We start from the raw sequence: 22,377 nt of genomic DNA on the forward strand, positions 1-22,377 counted from the left end.
CAAGATCAAAGTCCAAAGTATTCCTTTCAAGGGCTGTCAAGCACAGTTTAAAGACCCCTCATCCAAGAGCTGATGACAGAAGTTGTCTGATGGCCAAAGCCCACTGAGAGAACCTTTGAAAAGGTTTCTGGCTATTGGGTTCAAAGAACAAACACCACTTTAACCAACTGATCAAAGTTAACATTACCAGTGATAAGACAGAATGACGTGGTCTTCCCGGGCTGGGCATGCCACTTCTGTGGTACTCTTGCCAAACACTAACCAACCACCACCACCACCACCACCAACAAACCACAGAACTATAACCTGAATCCTCTGCTTCCAATCTCCCTCAAGAGGAAGCACAAGACAAACCCAAACGAAAGGACGTTGTACACAGCGACTGGTCAGTACTCTTCAAACTTGTTTCCAGATAAGCAGTGACTCAGGAACTGTCCCACAGTACAGAGACTGAGGACGCGTGACATCGCAGTGCAGTGTATGATCTCGGATTGGATTTTAGGACAGAAAAATGATCAGAAGGACAACTGATGAAATACGATTAGGGCTGTAGATTAGCCCACAGTATTAGATCAGTGTTAATATACTGGCTTTGACCATCGCACTGAAGTTACGTACGACGTTAAGATTTAGAGAAAGAAGCGTTACGGAAATTCTTCTTTGGAAACGTTTTTGAGAAGCTGAATTGATTTCGGTTCAGATGAAGTTTTAAAAACCACGGTGAGCCGGGGCGCCGGCCGGAAGGCAGCGCGGGCGGGCTCTCGGCCGGGCCAGGGCGGCTGGTGGGAGGGGTCGGACGGCGGCTCTGCACTTCCGAGAAGCGCGCGCGCGGCCCGCAGCGCCGTCATGCCGCGAGCCGCTCCTCCCGCTCTTCTGCTGCCGCTGCTGGGCCTCGCCGCCGCCGCCGCCGCGGGTAAGCTGGCCCCCGGCCGCACCCCCTCCTCGGCCTGGGAGCGGGCGCCCGGAGCAGACCCTCCACCCTCTCCCCGGGCGAGGGCTGCCTCTCGACGGGCAGGTCGCGCTCGCCTGCGCGCCCACCCCAAGCGCCTCCGGAGGCTGGTCGTCACCCCTCGCCTCTGCGTTCGGTGGGCTCCCTGAGAGCGCCCCCGGGGAGGAGAGAGGCCGCAGGGAGGGGATCTCCGGGGACCCCAGAGCGCCCTTCATCTCCCACCGTGTCCACATCCTTAGCACGGACCCCAGTCGCGGGCAAGGGTCCCCAAACGGGGCTAATTGACAGGAGAGCAGAAAGACTTATGAAAGCGCCAGGATGAGCGTAGTTTCACGGCCGTTTGGGGCTGAAAGGGGAAGTGGGGAAGTTAGACTGCGGCGATTTCCCCCAGCTCGCGTGCAGCTGGGGTGGGATGGGAGTGGGAGGAAGCTGACCCTTTTTTGCTCTCGGCGTTGTTTGTCCATTTGGATGGTGTTCAAGATGTTGAAACAGGAAAACAGTTCAGCCAAATAACCCCTGAGTGGAAGTGGGAAGAGAACAGGCGAGGCTTGGATTCCACTTAAGTCGTGTGATTTAAAAATCTTTAAGTCTAGTCTGCTGTTGCGCGTTTCATCTGAAAAATGACTCGTGATTTCCAAAATAAGTTCCGAGGGAAATAGACTCTTCAATATGTTTTGTGTTTTTTTAAAAACAAGTTTCTCTTGTAACGGTGTCAAAAATGTTGTTGGGGGAAACTCTGGGGAAAGACTTACATCCCAAACCACTATCGATTGAACAATTCTGGGAAATAAGGAGCAAAATAAAAACAGAGTGAGTACTTGCATGGGTCTGAATAAATTGATTATGCAAGAATTTGGCATTTTTTCCCCTGAATTTCACTGCTGTTTTATAAATTCCTGCTGGAAGCCTGCTGACAGGATCTCAGTGTTGGAGGCAGCAGTAGCATAAGCAGCTCAGAACTTGCTTACAAACTCAGAGCTCCTATCCTGACACCTTTTGTCGACCAGCATTTATGACCAGTTATGCCATCTGCTGCCTATGGAGGAACAGAAGGGAGAGTTTCACTCTGTTCAGACTGAGCACATCAGGTTTGTCCAAAACAAGGCTGGACTAGAGATTCTGCCAAGCCCTCTTAATGCATACCCTCATGTTTGCCAGTTACATTTAAACACCTATTTAAGCCACCCTCTGGGTTGCTGAGCCCGGAAGAGTTGATGCTTTCAAACTGTGGTGCTGGGGAAGATTCTTGAGAGTCCCTTGGACAGCAAGATCAAACCAGTTAATCCTAAAGGAAATCAACCCTGAATATTCATTGAAAGGTCTGATGCTGAAGCTGGAGCTCCAATACTTTGCCTATCTGATGTGAATAGTCGACTCATTAGAAAAGACCCTGATGCTGGGAAAGATTGAAGGCAAAAGGAGAAGAAGGCAGCATAGGATGAGATTGTTCAGTAGCATCACAGACTCAATGGACATGAATATGAGCAAACTCTGAGAGATAGTGAAGTACACGGAAGCCTGGTGTGCTGCAGTCCATGGATTCGCAAGAGTTGGACACGACTGGAGTGACTGAACAACTGAGTTTCTGTGCCTTTGTATGTCAGACTAAGAAGAAAAAAAACTTGTCAGATTTCTTTAGAAGCCCGTTTCTAGATTTTGATGTCTCTTTTCTTCAGAGAAGCTGTTTTGATCAGCAGTGGAGGACAAGCATTTACCCATCTGGGCCCTTGCACTTCTTAATAGAAATAGGTGAGACCAGATGAGGAATTCAGGCTGGGCTTTACTGGGACTCGAGCTGCAGGGCAGGGGAGTGAAAACAAGTAATAGGTGCTCTTGCTTGCTCCCTAAGTGGGGTGAGCTGGTCTCTTAAATGGGGTGAGGGTAGGGGCTGACGTAGTCCCAGACAGAGAAGTAAGTGGCTTAGGTGGGCTGCCCACCCGCTTGATGGTGCTGTGTGCAGAGATCAGGCTCAGTACCCTGCTTTTGCTCCTGGCAGCTCAGAAGTGGCAGTTTGGGTTTTGATCTTTTTGTATCTTGTTGCTCAAAATTTGCCCCAGCTGCCCATGCATGCAGTTATTTGTAGTCTCTTAGAGTGTCTTTGTTTTCTGTGGCTCAAGGAGACATTTGTCCAGGTGGAAGCACTGTAGCAAAGGGTCTCAGGTCCCAGCCTGTCTCAAAACTGTCTTTGGAAAGTTTTGTCTTTTTGTTTTGTTTTAATAAGTCCAGTATGGTTACATAGACTTTTTAAGAGCTGAAGAAGTGCATGTTGAATAATGCTGTGAATTTATCAATTTCTCTCAGGAGGTTTTAAGGATTAAATTAGAAGGTGCATGAGTTTTGGCATTAGGTACAGACTGTGTGGTCTTGATTGAATTGCCTGCCCAACTCATTGCATTTCAGTTAAAATGGAGATTATGACCATAGGGCGATCATGGGCATTCAGGGAGTACGCCATGTCTAGCACCTATTCGAGGCCTTGTGAATCTTGGTTTCCCTTTGTTCTCTTCATACGAAATGAAGGGTAATTATTGCAGTTAGATAACATCATGAGTGCAACTTTATGTGGGTTGATGTGTATGGTAACTGAGCACATTCCCATGCATGTTGATAACACAGAGCTGAAAACCTGTGTCCATGTTTTATTATCATACTTCAATTTATCTAGACAAGATCAGGAATAATATTTTGCTTAGAACTAAGTAAAAAGAGCTTTTGAAAGTTATTATGGAATTTGCCAAATGGCAAGATCTTAACAGGAAAGGTCCTATGGTGTTGCAGAAAATATAAATGTAATATTGAAATGGAAATTACTGTTCTCTGTTATTTTGGATTTTATTAGTATAAATGATCTTATGTTTTACTTGGATATTATCTTGAAAAATCACAAGGAACAAAACATTGTTTAGATACGTGGGTTAGGTGCCATGGCATCCCTTTTAAAAAGTTCTTCTGGAACACCACATTTTGTATGTAGTAAATGATCAGTGGAGATTCCCTGGTGGCTCAGAGGGTAAAGCGTCTGCCTGCAATGCAGGACACCTGGGTTCGTATATGTTTCTTGGGTCAGTGATTTCCCGTGGGGAGTGTTAATATAAGAGAATGTAAGCATGTTAGAGTAAATCCCATTCTGATGGTGGTTACATGGATCAGAATCTAGGTTACTAATTTTGAATTGCCATAGCCTGCAATACTCTGCCTCCTTCCCTGATGTCACCTCTTACCACCCTTCCTGCCATTCACTCTGTTTATCCACACTGACCTCTGCGGGACTCAGCCACCTTCTGACTTTTCTGCCCAGACCACCGTCCTCTTGCCCATTCCTTGGCATGGACCGTTCCACGTCCTTCAGATCTCTATTCACATGTCCTCTCCCCAGGCCTTTCCTGAACACTCCACCTTCTCTATAACATCCCTGTGTTTTCTCTTCAGAGCACTCATTTCTCTTGGAATGAATCTTGTCTTCTTGCTTGTCGCTCCCCTCACCAAGGAAGCTCTGTAACAGCAGAAAATTCACTGTATTGTGGATTTTTGTTTTGTTTTGAAATGTGTCTCTATGCTGTATTCTAACTTATAATAAAAGGACAAAAAATTTAGATGAATGGTGGCGGGTCATGGGATTGAAATTTCTTTCAAATTATTTTTATTTTTGCCCTTGAGCTCATCTCATAATTGAATTCAAAGCATTAAGTCACTTTAATCTATTGATGTGACTTATTCTGACCGTTGTGGATAGTACAGTGATGTTTCAGCAAATATTATTTTAGATTGTAAAATTTGAAATGTTAAAAGTGTTTATTTTCCTTCCAATGAAAAAGTTATAATTAGGTATTATTTCAGGACTTCTTTCATTGAGAAGCTTTTAAAAGCTTAGGTGTTGAAAGCTTTTAAACACTTAGATGTTGAAAATTAGTTTTGCAACAGGGTTATCATCCACAATTTTTTTCTGATACATATCAAGTATTTAAGATTATTTAGATTTTGAGGGCAGATCTTCAGGTTGCATCGATAAGAAAATGGACCAGTAAAGCCCAATGAGAAAGGTGCAGAGAAACACTGCCACCCTCATTCTATGAATAAAAGTCTTGACAGCTTTTCTGAGAAAGGATTTGAAGGGAGGAGATGGGGGTTGACATCTTAGAAGCTAGGTTGGGTGACGTTGAGAGGGGACGGAGTGTCAGAGTGGCTGAATTTCCTTAGGGTTTAGAGAGATCTTTCAGCCAGGCCTTCCAGGTTATCCAGGGGCCCGGTATACTGTATGGTCCTCCATACATAATAAACATAATAACCAGTGCTTGTTTCTCCCTCTGCCACAGTTGCCCTTGTGGAAGGTAAGTGACTGACCTATATCTTAATGGGAGAAGGACAAAGGTCTTACTGATAAGGAAAAAAAAATACAATCTTGCCTTTCCATTGTTAACATTCAGAACATGTGTGTCCCAAGGATCACTTCCTCTTCTGCTGTGCCTGGTTCTTTAAAAAAATTAATTACAAGGGAACAGAGAGTTCTATTAGAACTCGCTGGCAATGCAAAATATTCCTGTAGATATACCATCTTATTCATTTAGCACATGATAATTTTAAGCAGAGGATCTATTTGGAAACTTATTGGAGTTAAGTATAAGCTTTTAAAAGTTTCATCAGGTTCCTAAATCTCTGTAAACACAGTAAACCAATAGAATTATAAAATTATATAATCCATAAAGAGTCCTTTCAGTTCAGTTCAGTTTAGTTGCTCAGTCGTGTCCGACTTTTTGTGACCCCATGGATGGCAGCATGCCAGGCTTCCCTGTCCATCACCAACTCCTGGAGTTTGCTCAAACTCATGTCCATAGAGTCGGTGATGCCATCCAAGCATCTCATCCTCTGTTGTCCCCTTCTCCTCCTGCCTTCAATCTTTCCCAGCCTCAGGGTCTTTTCCAATGAGTCAGTTCTTCACATCAGGTGGCCAAAATATTGGAGTTTCAGCTTCAGCATCAGTCCTTCCAAGGAATATTCAGGACTGATTTCCTCTAGGATTAACTGGTTTGATCTCCTTGCAGTCCAAGGGACTCTTAAGAGTCTTCTCCAATACCACAGTTTAAAAGCATCAAAGAGTCCTTTAGGTGCAATGTATCTTTCAGGACAACTGTGAAAAAGCAAGAGTAACAGAGAAGCACATTGGAGAGAGCATTGTGAGCAGGATATTTTTTTCTTTTGAGCAAAGTATGTTTATTGAAGTATATTTTCTAGAAAATATTACAGGTTCTGTAATTGAAAACTTATGCCAGTATTCTGGAAGGCAGGGTTTTCATTGTAACAGGATTATGGAAAAGACACTTAGTATTGAAAATGTAACCTTTCTTTTTTTCTATTTTTGAGTAATAATTGTCAAAGATTATAATTGTACAATATTAAGAAGTATAGAACAAAACACAATTAGTATAGCTTTTCTGTACGTGTGAACCTCAGTTCTGTCATAGGAGGTATCAGCCTCTATGTGAAAACTCTTCTTAGAGTAAAAATATTTTTGAGTAGTGCTTAAATCTTGTTTCTGGGGCACAGACTCTGGTAGCATGAGAAGAGGGGTTCAGCACTGAATTAACTGGAGTTACTGTTAATGCTGAAATAAGTCTGAGGAGAATGCTGTTGGAAGTTTAAAGGATATGAATTTAACAATTTGTTTTTTACTTTTTCTGCCTGTAGCTTTTTGTTTTTATTTGTGTGTGTTTTTTTAATCTTATCACATATTGCTTATTTAATTATTCAACAAGGGTCTTTGTCAAGTATCATTATCACAATAATACTCCCATCTCAGAGGCCTGTGAGACCTAGATAAGCATTTGGCTTTTTTTTTGTTGTTTTTCAGCTCCTTCAGGTCTCTTTTTTATATGTCACCTTTATGATGATCAGCACACGTGAATATGTGTTCGTCTTCAAAGGCTAATACAGCCCCCTTTCCAAGAGGAGAGGCTACTGTGGTTCTTGTGCCTAGGGCCTTGACTTGTGCCATATTATGCTCACCATCCAAGCCATGATTAATCAAAATAAGGGTAGTTTCCTAAATCAAAGACTGACTACTCTAAGCTAGGTAGCAATCCAAGAGGGTACCTGGCATAAGAACACTAGGAGGTCTGTTTGACTGCTAGGAGATTATCCTCAGATTTCTTATTATCCCGTGTATCCTTGCAGAACGTCTCTTTTGGGGTAACCAAAACAAGTCTTTAGTCTTTATAACCAGAAAAGGCCTCTCACATGGTGTATAGTGTAAAGTCCTGTAGAAGTTCAGAGGGGTCAGAGTTTAAGGAAGGTGAAGGTGGGATGCCTCACAGAGAATTGACACGTGAGCTGCCACTGAACAAAAGAATACAGTTTAGTCTACAGATGAGGTGGAAATCAGAGTTCATTGTAACCATAAAGCCTAAGAACTATTGGGTTGGCCAAAAAGTTTGTTCAGCTTTTTCAGTAAGATCGTGTGGGGAAAACTGAGTCAACTTTTTGGCCAACCCAATACAAGTGTACAAAGAAACAATTTATAAATTTCACTTCACTTGTTGTTAATTATATTTTATATACTTAATAGACATGCTTTATTCCATTTAAACAATATTTCAAAAATTATTTTTATATTCTTGAGTTCTTTATCATCATTACAAAATCCTATGTGTAGCTTTGACTAGAAATAATACACAAGAGCATTTCTCAGCCCATGGTCCAAGAATTTTCAGTGATATGTGAGGTGTTTCAAGTGGCATTAAATGTGGTAATGGAGTTTGTTTCTATTTCCATTTTTTAAAATTCTGTAAGACTAAAGGAAAAGCAACAAAGGGAACCAGAAGAAAACAGGGGAAGAAATATACGAAAGTCAAAGTTTGCAATTCAGAGTATATGCCCTCCTGACTTTCAATCTGAGTTTCATTCTGGAAATGACTGCTTTTTTTATTTTCCTCTATCGTGTCTTAATACAGAAAACATGTGATGGCAGGAGTGTGGGGTGGGAGGGACCTGCCTAGGTAACGCTTTCAACGAATATGTGACTCCTCTCATTGTGGTTTTTATGGTGGTCTCTCTACCTGGGATTTCTTCATCTTTCTCCTTTTCCACATGGTAAAGTTATCCTGTGAATTGCAGCTCAAATATTACCTCCTTTTTGAAATGTTTCCTTACTCTTTTTTTGTCTGTGTGTGTGCTTACTCAGCCACGTCTGTCTCTTTGTGACCCCATGAACTGTAGCCTGCCAAGCTCCTTTGTCCATGGGGTTTCCCACGCAAGAATACTGGAGTGGGTTGCCATTCCCTTCTCCAGGGGATCCCACCGAACCGGGGTCTCCTGCATTGCAGGCAGATTCTTTACCATCTGAGCCACCAGGGGAGCAAGTTACTTTTTTCTTCTATAGTCTCATAACTTTAACCTCTCATACCTTTGATATGTATATGTGTCTGACTCTCCTAGCAGCCTGAACACTTTAAGTGTAGGACTCATTCCCCTTCAATCAGAGGTCCCCAACCTCCAGGATCTAATGCCTGATGATCTGAGAGGTGGAGCTGATTTAATAATAATAGAAATAAGATGCACAATAAATATAATGCGCTTAAGTCATCCTGAAACCATCCCCCTGCCCCCCATACTCCCCTTACCGCAACCCCCATCCCAGTCTGCCCCAATCTGTGGAAAAATTGTTTTCCACAAAACCAGTCCTTGGTGTCCAAAGGCTGGGGACCACTGTCTTAAATCCTTTTATCCTTACTCTTTGGTGCTAACTGTTGTCTCTGACACATGGGAGTTGCTCAGCCAATGATTGTTTGATGGATGATAGTAGTGGCAGCTATCAATAACTTGCTCAGAAGTGTGAAAGAGGGGATTCTGCTTCTGACTCTGGTGAAGTGGGACTCCACTAAGACTCCCCCCAAAAATAACTGGAAAATCTAGATGAAATTCTGTAATAATGGTATTTGCAGGCATCAGAGAGCTGTTTAGGCAGCTTATTGACGTGAGCCCACTATCCTGTGTTTATTACTTTTCCCTTTAGAAGAATTGTCCACATTTTAAGGAGCTAAGAAGAGAGCAGAGTTTTTGGCATTCTCATGGTATTAATGAGACAAAAATCTGAGTTTTTACTTACCAAAGAGGAGGGACGCTAGCTAATCTCCAGGCTTCACTTGGAATCCATGGATATCGGGCCTCACAGAGATTTTAACAGCTCCCTCAGGTGGAATCAACCCTTGATTGTATTTAAATAATCTTCAGTATGCCAGCTGCGTGCCAGGATCCTTTCTAGGGGAGAATGACATCATCTCGAGCCTCTGCAATTTTTTTTATTTTAAATATCAAATACCAGATACTGTGAAATTTTTCCTGCACAGTATCTGGTATTTAATATTTTAAAAAGAAAACAAAAACTACCAGGCATAACAAGAAACAGGCCAAAGCTGGGAAAATAAATAAAAACAGACCAATAGATAATCCAGAAATTAGAGTTTTCAAAAATGAACTTTAAAATAGCTGTAATAAGTTCGAGAATATTTATAAGGTTGAGAATTTCACCAGAGAGTCAGAATCTATAAAAGTACAAACAAATGGAAGTTGTGTAACTGAAAAATAGCTGACATTATGAACTCAGTAGTTAGGTTTGACAGCAGATTTGTTACAAACTGAAGTAGACTGTATATGTGTGTGTGCTTAGTCGCTCAGAGAAGGCAGTAGCACCCCACTCCAGTGCTCCTGCCTGGAAAATCCCATGGACGGAGGAGCCTGGTGGGCTGCAGTCCACGGGGTCCCTGAGAGTCGGACGTGACTGAGCAACTTCACTTTCATTTTCATGTATTGGAGAAGGAAATGGCAACCCACTCACTGTTCTTGCCTGGAGAATCCCAGGGACGGGCGAGCCTGGTGGGCTGCCGTCTATGGGGTCGCACAGAGTTGGACACGACTGAAGCGACTTAGCAGCAGCAGCTTATTCGCCAAGTTGTGTGTGACTCTTGGCGACCCCATGGGCTGTAGCTTGCCAGGCTCCTCTGTCCATGGGATTTCCCAGGCAAAAACTGTGAGTGGGGTGCCATTTCCTTCTCCAGGGATCTTCCCAACCCAGCGATCGAACCCGGGTCTCCTGCATCTTGTGCATCACAGGCAGATTCTTCACCACTGAGCCACTGGGAAAGCCCAAAGAGTAGGTTAGGACACCATAACGAACGAGATTATGATAGGGAGTGCCAAAGGCATTAAAATAGGAAGGAACAAAGTGAACATATTGAACATGTGAAATCTAACATATATGTATTTTGAGTCTCAGAAATGGAGGAGAAAGAGAGTGGAAAAGCATCATTGAAAGTGATGATGATGGCCGAGGGCTTTGCGAAAGTGAGCAATGAAAATGAAGCCATAGATTCAACAGTTGTGTTGCATTCTTAGCAGGACTCAAAAAAATACTAGCGATACCACTGTCAAACTACTAAAAATCAAAGACAAAGAAAAGCTTGAAAGCAGCTACCAAAGAACAGCCATCAGACTGACATTTGATTTCTCAATAGGACTGATAGAAGCCAAAACAGTAAAATTACGTCTTCAATGAAAAATAAGCTTCCTTTCAAGAATTTTTTACTTTCAAAAATATCTAAGTGGGAAGAAAATATAAAGACATTTACAGAAAATCACAAAAGGAGGGAATTTGTAGTAGACCTACCCTTAAAGAAACACTAATGGGGTTTATTCAGGCAGACAGAAAATTATTCAAATAAGTAATTCAAATATATAAGAATGAAGAGCAACAGAGAACGTAAATATGTGTTTAAACGAACATGCAAAATAGTAATAGAACAATAGCACAAAGAGAGGGAAGTTAAACTATTGTAAGATCCTAGAGTTGTCTAGGAAACAGTAAAAGTACTAATTTATTTTCAGTACTAATAAATCAAGATTGCATGGTGTAATTTTCAGGGTACCGACTATAGGAAAAAAATTAAAGAATATATAATTAATAAGCTAAAAGAAAAATAGAGTATAAAATTGTCTAATAATCCAAAAAAACAACAAGGGAAGAAAAAGAACATAAATTAAGTAGGACAGATAGAAAACAAACAGTGAAGTGGTAGATATAAACCCAAAGGTGTCGATAACTATATTAAATGTTCATGGAAATAGCCATTCTTTTTTCTATGATAATTTAATGTCTCATATCTTTAGCTGTTCATGAAATTCTCATTTTCAAGTTATTTAACAGTGTTTCTCTTTTTCTACATAGACTGCCCTTCATCCACCTGGGTTCAGTTCCAAGACAGTTGTTACATTTTTCTTCAAGAAGCCATCAAAGTTGAAAGCATAGAGGATGTCAGAAATCAGTGTACTAATCATGGTAAGGAGTTTATTCTATTTTGTTTTTTCACAGATCAGTAAAGAATGTTCACTGATTTCTTTAAAAAAATGGTTTGTTGTGTCTTACTTTTTTACCTTTGGTCCTTCTAACAACTTTTATTCTATAATATGCAAGACAGGCAGTGGAATTGAGGTTAACTCTTGAGTTGGAAGTCAGCTGCTGGAGAACGCTGCTCAAAGCGGAGTGACAAGAGCAGTGTGTATTTGGTGTGAATACTCTGTGTCAGGCACAGTTCTTAAGCACTTAATACACTTTCACTGGTTTTAATTATTGCAGCAAACCTATCAGGAAGTTTATTATTTGCCTTCTTTTATCAAGAGAATAAAACTAGTTCAATAATTGGTTCAAGGTTGAATAGGAAACAATTGGCAGAGCCAAGATTCATACCAGGGATTGTCTGATTTTAGGAACCGTGTTCTTAATCACTCTGTCTTTCTGCCCTGAAAGTACTGTTTCAGGCATGCAGTGTGGGCAGAAGTCAGATCACATGCTATTGTGACACGTGGTGTGGAAGAATTTGTTGTTGTTCAGTCGCTAAGTTGTGTCCCACTCTTTTGTGACCCAATTTCATTTTCCAGGGGATCTTCCCGACCCGGGGATAGAACCCGAGTCTCCTTCATTGGCAGGGGGATTCTGTATACTGTTAAATAAAAATGAGAAAAAGGCTGTTTGCTACATGATTTGCTCAGTATTCTCTGGGAAATATAATTTCACATTGTGAAATATTTTAAATAAAAATGTCATTTTTTAAAAAGCTGTGCTTGAGTGTTCTTTATATATTTGGCTGTTTGGCCCAAAGTGCATCCTTGTTGAGCCTCTAATTGTGATACTTGTCAGCTCAAACTAAAATTATGGTGTCAATTAACATCTTTTTCAACTGAGATACCTATGATGGTGACATGAGAGTCCTTGATTATTTAAAAGTGCTTTTTATTGTTGTGTGAGATCTAAAAATCTTTTGATTATTTCACTAAATTTTCTCTTAAGCATATTCATAACACCAGCATTTAAAAGTACCCTTTACCAGGAGTTCCCCAGCAGTCCAGTGTTTAAGACTCTGTGCTCCCAATGCAGGAGACAGAGGTTCAACTCCTGGCCAGGGAACTAAGATCCCACATACTGCAGGCCATGGCCAAAAAAAAAATTAAAATGCCCTTTACCTAAAAAACACAATTCTGACAACCCACCAATATAACATTTTGGAACAATATCAAATTGCTTTAGGGTACTTTAATTAAAATCATATTCACTTATTATAGAAGGAATAAATATAAGCATAGGAGTTTTAAATCCTAAGACATGCCAATACCACTCAATACATATTTATTGTTTTTCTTAGGAATAAATGTAGGCATAGCAGTTTTAAATCCTATGAAGTGCCATGGAACGCTCAATACATATTTATCATTCTTCTTACTTGCTAAATGGTGTTGAACATTGGCTCTTTGAAGACAAGACATTTCCAACATGCCAGTTTGGTTTTACTCCAAGGAAATGGAATAATAGGAATTTTGCTGGTCTTACAAGATTTTTTAAGTGATGTTTTCTCCCACAACTATTTTCTGTCCCTTTTTAAAAAGCTATATTGGATATACTTAGACAAAAACACAGATCTCAAGAAACAGATTATGTTGGAGGCTCAGAGCCAAGACAAGATGTGTTCTATACTCCTGTTAGTTTGTATGAACCATCATTAGATTGCATTGTCCAGCTTTGATACTTACATTCAACAGTTATGCAACCACATTCACTCCAGAGGCATAGCTTTTACTTGTTGACTGACTTCCTCTGCAGGCAACTAAACGTAGTTAATTGTTTTTGCTATTTTTCTTTAGTAAATGAAGCAAAAGGAAACTGAAAACACCCAGCAACTTTGAGGCCTGATTTTTGATGACTTACTTTGAAGTCCGTTAACTATTTGTTCAAAGCAAAGTAGCCATTTAGGGACTTTAAATTGTTGGATACAAATTTGCTTACAAAGTTGATTTTATGTCTAAATAAAAATGTCTTTATCCCAGTTAAAAATTTATAAATTCTGTTTGTCTTATGTGAATTTTTAAATTTCTTATACATTTTTGATAATGTCATTTATTTGATAAATCCTCTATATTTGCTTCCACTATGGAAATACCCATTTTATTGATAAATCAGAAAATTAGCTAAAATTAATACTACCATTACTTTTTTTGCCTAGGGTAGTGTTTAGAACAGTAGGTGGTTTGTAACTGTAGGTAAACATGAATTCAGTGTTTGCTATATATGAAGAAGGAAAAGAAGAATACAAGGATATTTACATTTAGATTTATGAAGTCTTCACATACTGTAGGACTATACCAAGTCCTATCTTAAACCTATATTTAGGGGTATAGAAACTAAGTGGCTTGTTATTTTTTGGACTGCTGAGACATATATTTAGAAATAGGCCCAGTGCTCTGAGCTAATTTAGTTGATGTTACTTTTATTATACTTATTTGGGGTACTGTTATCATTCATATAGAAAAATAACTGTGAGAGCCTAAAATTTTTCTTATTTTGCAACATTTACTCTTTTTTACATTTACCTTTGATTTAGCTATTTTCTTTATAATAGAACCAATAAGTATTTTCAGTCTTTCCTTTTTGTGATTTGTGTATAAGCTATGTTACTAGCCATTAAAAGAATGAAAGACCCAAATTACATCTCAGTAGGTAGCATTACTGGTTATGCATTTTTAAAAAATTCTCTTTTTGCATTCTTTAGAGACTTATGCTGTCATTCGTTAAAGAAAATAAGTGTGTCTTTTTTGCCTGACATAGTAATTTAAGTTTGTGCAGTATTTACTTAAATTGCACTGTTAAAAATCATTCACGTTCCATTGGCTGACACAAGGTCAGAGAAGAGAATGAAAATCTCATCTCTGAACACTTAGGCCTAAACTATAACCTAGTTAAATATTTCTCTTGAGAATTTTTTCTAAAATGGCACTTTGGTTACATTTCCTAAATCAGTACAAGTAAATTTGGTACTAGTAGGGTAAAACAGATTAAAAGTGTACGTGACATTTACCACAGGAGGTGATAACAGCTAGAATTGATTAAAAAAAAAAAATCCTACAATTTTTAACAATGGAGCTGTGACTGAGAAAGAAAACCTTGCTAAATTCCAGCTTTGGACTAAAGCACTGAGTATTTTAAAGATCAGTCTTATTTTTTCTTTTCTTTTAAAAATTCTTTCCTAATTACACAAATGCACAGTCCCTATATAGAAAAACATATGCAAATATTTTAAAAATAAAAGAAAATTACCCTAAATTGTACCATCCTGACTGAACACACACAAGGAAATGTAATGACTGTTAACATTTTGCTAAGTATCCTTCTAGATTTCCAAACCCCTAGGCAGATATATTTTAGTAAATGTTTGATACATACATATATATCTATGTGCTAACTCACTTCAGTCGTGTCCAACTCTTTGTGACCCTATGGACTGTAGCCTGCCAGGCTTCTCTGTCCATGGGGTTCTCTAGGCTGGAGTGGGCTACCATTTTCTACTCCAGGTCATTTTCCTGACCCAGGGATCAAACCTACATCTCTAACATCTCTTGCATTGGCAGGCAAATTCTTTACCACTAGCACCAGCTGGGAAGCCTATGTTGCGACCCCATGGACTGCAGCATGCCAGGCTTTCCTGTCCTTCACTATCTCCCAGAGCTTGCTCAAACTCATGTCCATTGAGCTGGTGGTGCCACCCAACCATCTCATCCTCTGTCGCCTCCTTCTCCTCCTTCCTTCAATCTTTGCCAACATCAGGGTCTTTTCCAATGAGTCAACTTTTTGTAACAGGTGGCTAAAATATTGGAGCTTCAGTTTCAGCATCAGTCCTTCCAATGAATATTCAGGGTTGATTTCCTTTAGGATAGACTGATTTGATATCCTTGCTGTCCATGGGACTCTCAAGAGTCTTCTCCAGCACCATACTTTGAAAGCATCAGTTCTTTGATGCTCAGCCTTCTTTATGGTCCCATTCTCACATCATACATGACTACTATAATATATATTCCATATGTGTGTGTACATATGCACATATGTCTATATATATATATATATGTAGAGAGAGGGATTATATTAAGCAAACTGTTTCATAATCTGTATTTTACTTAAAAATATGTTTCCATAGCAGTAAATATAGAATGTATATTTCCTAATAACTGCACAATACTTCTCTATATGGATATGCCATTGTTCAGTTGCTCAGTCATGTCTGACTCTGTGACCCCACGGACCAGACTTCCCTGTCCTTCACCATCTCCTGGGGCTTGCTAAAACTCATGTCCATTGAGTCAGTGATGCCATCCAACCATCTCATCCTCTGGCGTTCCCTTCTCCTGCCTTCAATCTTTCCCAGCATCAGGGTCTTTTCCAGTGAGTCAGCTCTTCACATCAGATGGCCTTCTTCACATCAGATGGCCTAAGTATTGGAGCTGCAGCTTCAGCATCAGTCCTTCTAATGAACATTCAGGATTGATTTCCTTTAGGACTGACTAGTTTAATCTCCTTGCTGTCCAAGTGTCTCTCAAGAGTCTTCTCCAACACCACAGTTCCAAAGCATCAATTCTTCAGATATGCCATTGATATAATTCTCTCATATTGGTTATTATTTCCAATCTTCTAGTGTCGTAAATGTGATGAACATTAACCACTGTGCCTATCTGAGCAGAACCAGTGATTGTCTTAGCATAAATTGTTCAGGATTGCTGGGTCAAAGATGTATACTTTTATGTAGGGCTTTATGTAGCCATATACTTTATGTAGACCTTTTATGTAGGCCTTCTTGCAAAATTGTATCCAAAAAGGTTTTTAACTAATTTTTCTCCAACTATCCACTTATGAGTTCCTATCTTTCTGCACTCTAAGTCAGCACTGTTTAATCTATACTTCTGAAACTGCTTATTTTAATTTTTACTCCTTTACTAGTGAAATTGCATATTCAGACATTCATTGTGGTATATTTCCCTTTGTGAGGATGAATTTTTTTTTTTTAAGTACAGTCAATGTACAATATTAAGCAAGTTTTAATTCCATTTTAGTTACTATAAAATATTAGCTAAATCCAATGTTGTACAGTATGTCCTTGTAGCTTATTTTATACATAATAGTACCTCTTAGTCCCTACCCCTATATTGCCCGTGACCCTTTCCTTCTCCCTACTGTCAACCACTAGTTTTGTTCTCTATATTTGTGTCTATTGCCTTTTAAATAGTCTGAGACAATGTTTTTCCCCTTTTTTATTCTTAATAAAGCTAGTCTGCCTAGTTTGTGATTTTCTTCTTTAACATAATATGGTATGTTTGGGGAGAGATTTTAAGTCCTATAATTTTCTTTTTCTTATAGTTACATTTATTTTTTAAGCTTCATTTAAAAGACGTAAAAGTAATCATCTGATATACATTTCTCCTACCACATCATGAGCTAAAAGCACTTTCTTATCTCCAGTTATCTGTTAATTACCGAAAAATTATGAATTTTGAGAGTCATCATAAATAGCCTAGTAAGTTTCCTATAATTCTCAGTGGCAACATCAGTGCCACCTGGGAACTGGTTCGGAATGTAAATTCTCAGGCTCCATGTTCCTCCAACTAGATCAGAAACTCTGGCGTAGGACCTAACACTTTTAACAAGCTCTCTGTAGGTGATTCTGAAAGTGGAAGTGTTAGTTGCTCAGTCATGTCCGACTCTTGGCCACTCCATTGACTGCAGCCTGCCCTGCTCTTCTGTGCATGGAATTCTCCAAGTAAGAATACTGGAGTGGGTTGCCATTCCCTTCTCCAGGGGATCTTCCTGACCCAAGCATCAAATCCACGTCTCTTGCCTTGCACACAGATTCTTTACCAGGGAAGCCCCCTAGGTGATTCTGGTGCACACTATAGTTGTGCTTCTGATAGTTTAGTTGGTAAAGAACCTGCCTGCAATGTGGGAGACCCCGGTTCGATCCCTGGGTTGGGAAGATCCCTTGGAGAAGGGAAAGGCTACCCACTCCAGTATTCTGACCAGAGTCCATGGGGTCCCAAAGAGATGGATGCAACTGAGTTACTTTCACTTTTATAGTTGGAGAGCCACTGATCCAAGACAGCATTCTGAAGTTTTCAGGAGTCTTTTTTTAAGTCAGGATAATTTGGGAAGAATTTAATAGTAGAAAAGTGAAAGTGAAGTCGCTCAGTCGTGTCCAACTCTTTGCGACCCCATGGACTGTAGCCTACAGTAGGGAAGCCCAAGAGAAGAAGCCCAATAGTAGAAAAGACTTCCTTCTCTATGTAGTATTTGAATTAGTTGTAGTATCCAAAACTTCCACGATAACTTTAAAAATGTATAGGATCAATGACTTCTCCTTGGAAAATTAAGAAAATTTAAACTTGTAAAATTACTGAGACTGGAAAGTCATGTTTCTTAGGAACATTTTGATGCTAATTGCTCACTCAGATGAGTATAGCTGAAAGGATGTATATTCCCCCGAGTTAGATGTACCTTCCCCACTAGATTTCTGGTTGCTATAAGCTTTGATGTCTTTCATTATTTTCACTTACAAAAAATCATACAATATCATGAGAGAAACTAAATCCATTAGTGTTTTCTAAGTAGTATCCAATTAAGACAGTGGAAAGTTTTTTTTAATTTGTAAGAGCATCTTTCTTGGGTTAAGAAATAAGATTAAATATATCTGGGAAAAAGTGAAGTGCTCATATTTTATAGTGTATGTAGAATGTAGATTAAAACAATAACAAAATATGAGACATTGATATATATATGTGTGTGTGTGTATATATATGTGACAGCTGCTCTTGAACCAGGTGAGAGTCTCCCAGGAAAAATCAGCTATCCACTGAGAACAAGAAAACAAGGACCTCCTCTATCACTTTCCCTAAGCAGTTTTCTAAGGATGACCACAGCAGAAAATATAGGAAGGGGTAGGCTTCAGGCAGCAGGCACACAGTGGTCAGTTCAGTGAGGCAGGTCAGTAACTGCCTGTTACTTGAACTTCATTAGGTCTTGGGACTTTTCAGCTCTCTTCAGTAGTGTCAGAGCTGCTGTTCCCTATAAATGTGAATTGAGGGCAGGAGGGGCCATGAAGACTAGAGAAAGGGATAGTAGAGTTGAGAGTTGCAGGAAGTATGTTTTCCCGCTTAAGCCTTCCCCTGATTTTCCGTTTCCATGTTGAGATTACTAACCCTAGGTGAATGAAATAAAAGGTATGATTCAGTTTATCATATTATCATTTTACTTTTCTCATGAGTCGATTGTTTTTTCAGGAATGTGCATGACATTTCCAAGCTAATTTTTTTTTTAAAGGGTGTAAGAGTTATGTGGGGCTTGTCAGATGGCTCAGTGGTAAAGAATCCACCTGCAATGCAGGAGACAGGAGATGTGGGTTCAATCCCAGGGTTGAGAATATCCCCTGAAGGAAATGGCAACTCACTTCCAGTTTTCTTGCCTCAAAAATTCCACGGACAGAGAAGCCTGGTAGGCTAGTCCATGGGGTTGCAAAAGGTTGGAGACGACTTAGCGACCAAACAACAATAACAAAAGTATATGTGGTTATAGTAACGTATAATCTGTATATGCTTCATGTGAGTTTCATTGATTTGGAGAACATGCTGACTTCCTCTCCCTAAAATAATTTCAGGAGCGGACATGATAAGCATACATAATGAAGAAGAAAATGCTTTTATATTGGATACTTTGAAAAAGCAATGGAAAGACCCAGCTGATATCTTATTAGGCATGTTTTTTGACACAGATGGTAAGTGATATTTACACTTAAGACGTTCTCTCTTAATGTTAGTAATAACTTTTAGATGCTTCATGTCTCTAGTTCAAGTTGGTATTTCCTGCAGCTTCCAGGTACTGTATTTTCAGTATGCGCTCATGTATCACAGCTTTTCACTGTAACAGCTCGATGTGTGTCCCATATGAGAGCTAAAGTTGATTCTTTCATCTGGATTAAAATATGATTCTAGACTCTATTTCTGTAATATGGTAGAGTAATATTGGTAGTAGTAACAATAGGATAGAAAACTATCAAGGTAATATTATAGAAATGTATTTATTGTCACTATTGAAAATAAAAAGTATATATATATTTTCAAAATCAAATGCAATTACTAAGGTTACCATTAATATTCTACCTACTGATTATTTCTGCATGAAAATTGTTTAATAAAAAATGGGATCTTCTTCAGAACCTTCTTGAGCTAGAATCTCTGGTCTGTGTATAGGATATATTCTTCCAATTTAAGTCCTACAATCAAGAGTTTAGATCAAACATACCTTAGTAACTTCCCACCTTTAAATCTAGACCCAAGAAATCCCTGGTGGTCCAGTGGTTAGGACTCCATGCTTTCAATGCTGAGCTCCTGGGTTCAATCCCCTGGTCAGGGAATGGAGATCCCACAATCCATAATCAAACAATAAAAATAAAGCTAGACCCTTTTCTTTGACTTTAACATTTTATACTGTCATAATGTTAAAATATTCCTTAACTGACAGATGCCAGTTTCAAGTGGTTTGATAACTCAAATATGACATTTAATAAGTGGTCAGACCAAGAAGATGGCGAGGAGCTAGTTGACACCTGTGCCTTTTTGCACACCAAGACAGGTGATTGGAAAAAAGGAAATTGTGAAGTTTCTTCTGTGGAAGGAACCCTTTGTAAAGCAGCTAGTAAGTATAACTGAAGGCCTTTTTCCATTCTAAGGGTGGGGAAAGCAGGGCTTGTTTTTAAATAACTTTTGAGTTGTGTGCCTCAATAAATAGAGGAAGTAAAATTTCAGATGATGATTAGGTTGGTTTGCACCCAAGACTCTTGGAAGGCAAATATGTAATCCTATTACATTAGAGGTAGGACCAGACCATGTGAATCAGGCATTCTCTCTGCTTATTCTTAGAGCTAGTAAGAAGTCAAAATTTTCTTATGCTGTTCAAAGGAATTATCATAGCTTCTTTGATGTGATTTGATTAAACAGTGTAAGTGGTGAAGAATAATGGTTAATTCCAAAATTCTAGTTAGTTTACGAAGAATTTTGATTCAGTACAAGGACTTCCTTGATTAGGCAAAGAAAAATTATATCATAGTTTATAATTCTGGACTAAAACGTAAGTTTTCTTCTTATGCATCAAAATGCTATCTAATGAACAGAATTATCCTGTCCCACAGTATTTTCGTATTGTTAAACATTAGATGATTTTCTGTTTCTAAATAGAATTGTTTTCTCATTAAAGGCATTTAAATTTCAAAACATGATTTTAGGATGCTTGAAGCAAGACAAGACAGCCATTTCCCCACACTGCATCCTTAATATTCCCCCCTTCTACTCGAACTGCAAACCAAAACTATACATCTGCCTCTGATTATTTCCTTTCTTTAAATCTGGAATCCCATACAATTTTAACTTGCCTCAGCAGGGTTTTTGACTAATTAGTCACATTTTTATGGTCCTAGCATTCAACTTCCAGTGTTTGTTGGGATTTTTAGAATGTTGGTTCTTTTCATATACTGTGCCTCAGGTCAGTTCAGTTCAGTCACTCAGCTGTGTCCAACTCTTTGCGACCCTATGGACTGCAGCACGCCAGGCCTCCCTGTCCATCACCAACTCCCGGAATCCACCCCAGCCCATGTCCATTGAGCCGGTGATGCCATCCAACCATCTCATCCTCTGTTGTCCCCATCTCCTCCTGCCCTCAATCCTTCCCAGCATCAGGGTCTCTTCAAATGAGTCAGCTGTTCACATCAGGTGGCCAGAATATTGGAGTTTCAGCTTCAGCATCAGTCCTTCTGATGAACACCCAGGACTGCTCTCCTTTAGGATGGACTGGTTGGATCTCCTTGCAATCCAAGGGACTCTCAAGAGTCTTCTCCAACACCACAGTTCAAAATCATCAATTCTTCTACGCTCAGCTTTATAGTCCAACTCTCACATCCATACATGACCACTGGAAAAACCATAGCCTTGACTAGACGGACCTTTGTTGACGAAGTAATGTCTCTGCTTTTTAATATGCTGTCTAGGTTTGTCATAACTTCCCTTCCAAGGAGTAAGCATCTTTTAATTTCATGGCTGCGATCACCTCTGCAGTGATTTTGGAGCCCCCCAAAATAGTCTGGAAAAACCATAGCCTTGTCTAGACAGACCTTTGTTGACAAATTAAATGTCTTTTTAATATGCTGTCTAGGTTGGTCATAACTTTCCTTCCAAGAAGCGTCTTTTAATTTCATGGCTGCAATCACCATCTGCAGTGATTTTGGAGCCCCCCAAAATAAAGTCAGCCACTGTTTCCCCATTTATTTTCCATGAAGTGATGGGACTGGATGTCATGATCTTCGTTTTCTGAATGTTGAGCTTTATTTAAGCCAACTTTTTCACTCCTCTTGCACTTTCATCAAGAGGCTCTTTAGTTCTTCTTCACTTTCTGCCATAAGGGTGGTGTCATCTGCATATCTGAGGTTACTGATATTTCTTCAGGCAATCTTGATTCCAGCTTGTGCTTCATCCAGCCCAGTATTTCATTATATAAGCCACAGCTTTAAACTGTAACTTCAAAACATCATAAACAGCAAACCTGTATGAGGTAAGGTCACAGGTGTATTCTTTACTTATGTTTGCACTTTCCAACCCAAGTTATCTTGTTTCCCTCACTTCATCACATTGTCTTTTTCTTGAGTTTCCTTACCGTTTTCCCACTTTTTGAACTAATGCATTTTTAGTCCTCTACATCTTTTTTTTTAAACTAAGTTCAAAACAGATTAATACAGACACATTGCCAAACAATATAAAGAATATTAATTCTAAGCTAGTAAAAGGTTTGTTTTAAATTACTTTATTTAAAATCAATCTTAGAATAAGGCATATTTAAATTAATGATGATTTCCTTTTGTATTCCAGTCCCATATGAAAAGAAATATTTATCAGGTAAGTATGGTCTTTTGTTAAATTTTTCCCACATGTAAGAATACATTAAGATTCTAGCATATTAAAGTACTGAATAGTATTAAAGACCTCTTTAAATATTAACTATGTAACAATGTAAAGTATAACTTTTATAAGAAGGT

At 39.2% G+C, this 22,377-nt stretch overlaps 1 protein-coding gene across 2 annotated transcripts in view; it reads left to right on the top strand.

The window, feature by feature from the left end:
• Window positions 1-22,377, top strand: part of LOC138075831 (lymphocyte antigen 75-like) — a 121,692-nt gene that overhangs the window by 93,468 nt on the left and 5,847 nt on the right. For both annotated transcript variants that reach the window (XM_068967874.1, XM_068967875.1), the window contains 4 exons: window positions 11,163-11,273; window positions 18,955-19,071; window positions 19,818-19,991; window positions 22,211-22,237. In XM_068967874.1, coding sequence (XP_068823975.1) covers window positions 11,163-11,273; window positions 18,955-19,071; window positions 19,818-19,991; window positions 22,211-22,237 — 429 coding nt within the window. The remainder of the gene's footprint in view (window positions 1-11,162; window positions 11,274-18,954; window positions 19,072-19,817; window positions 19,992-22,210; window positions 22,238-22,377) is intronic.

Source organism: Capricornis sumatraensis, chromosome 3 (assembly GCF_032405125.1).
Source record: "Capricornis sumatraensis isolate serow.1 chromosome 3, serow.2, whole genome shotgun sequence".
NCBI lineage: Eukaryota > Metazoa > Chordata > Mammalia > Artiodactyla > Bovidae > Capricornis > Capricornis sumatraensis.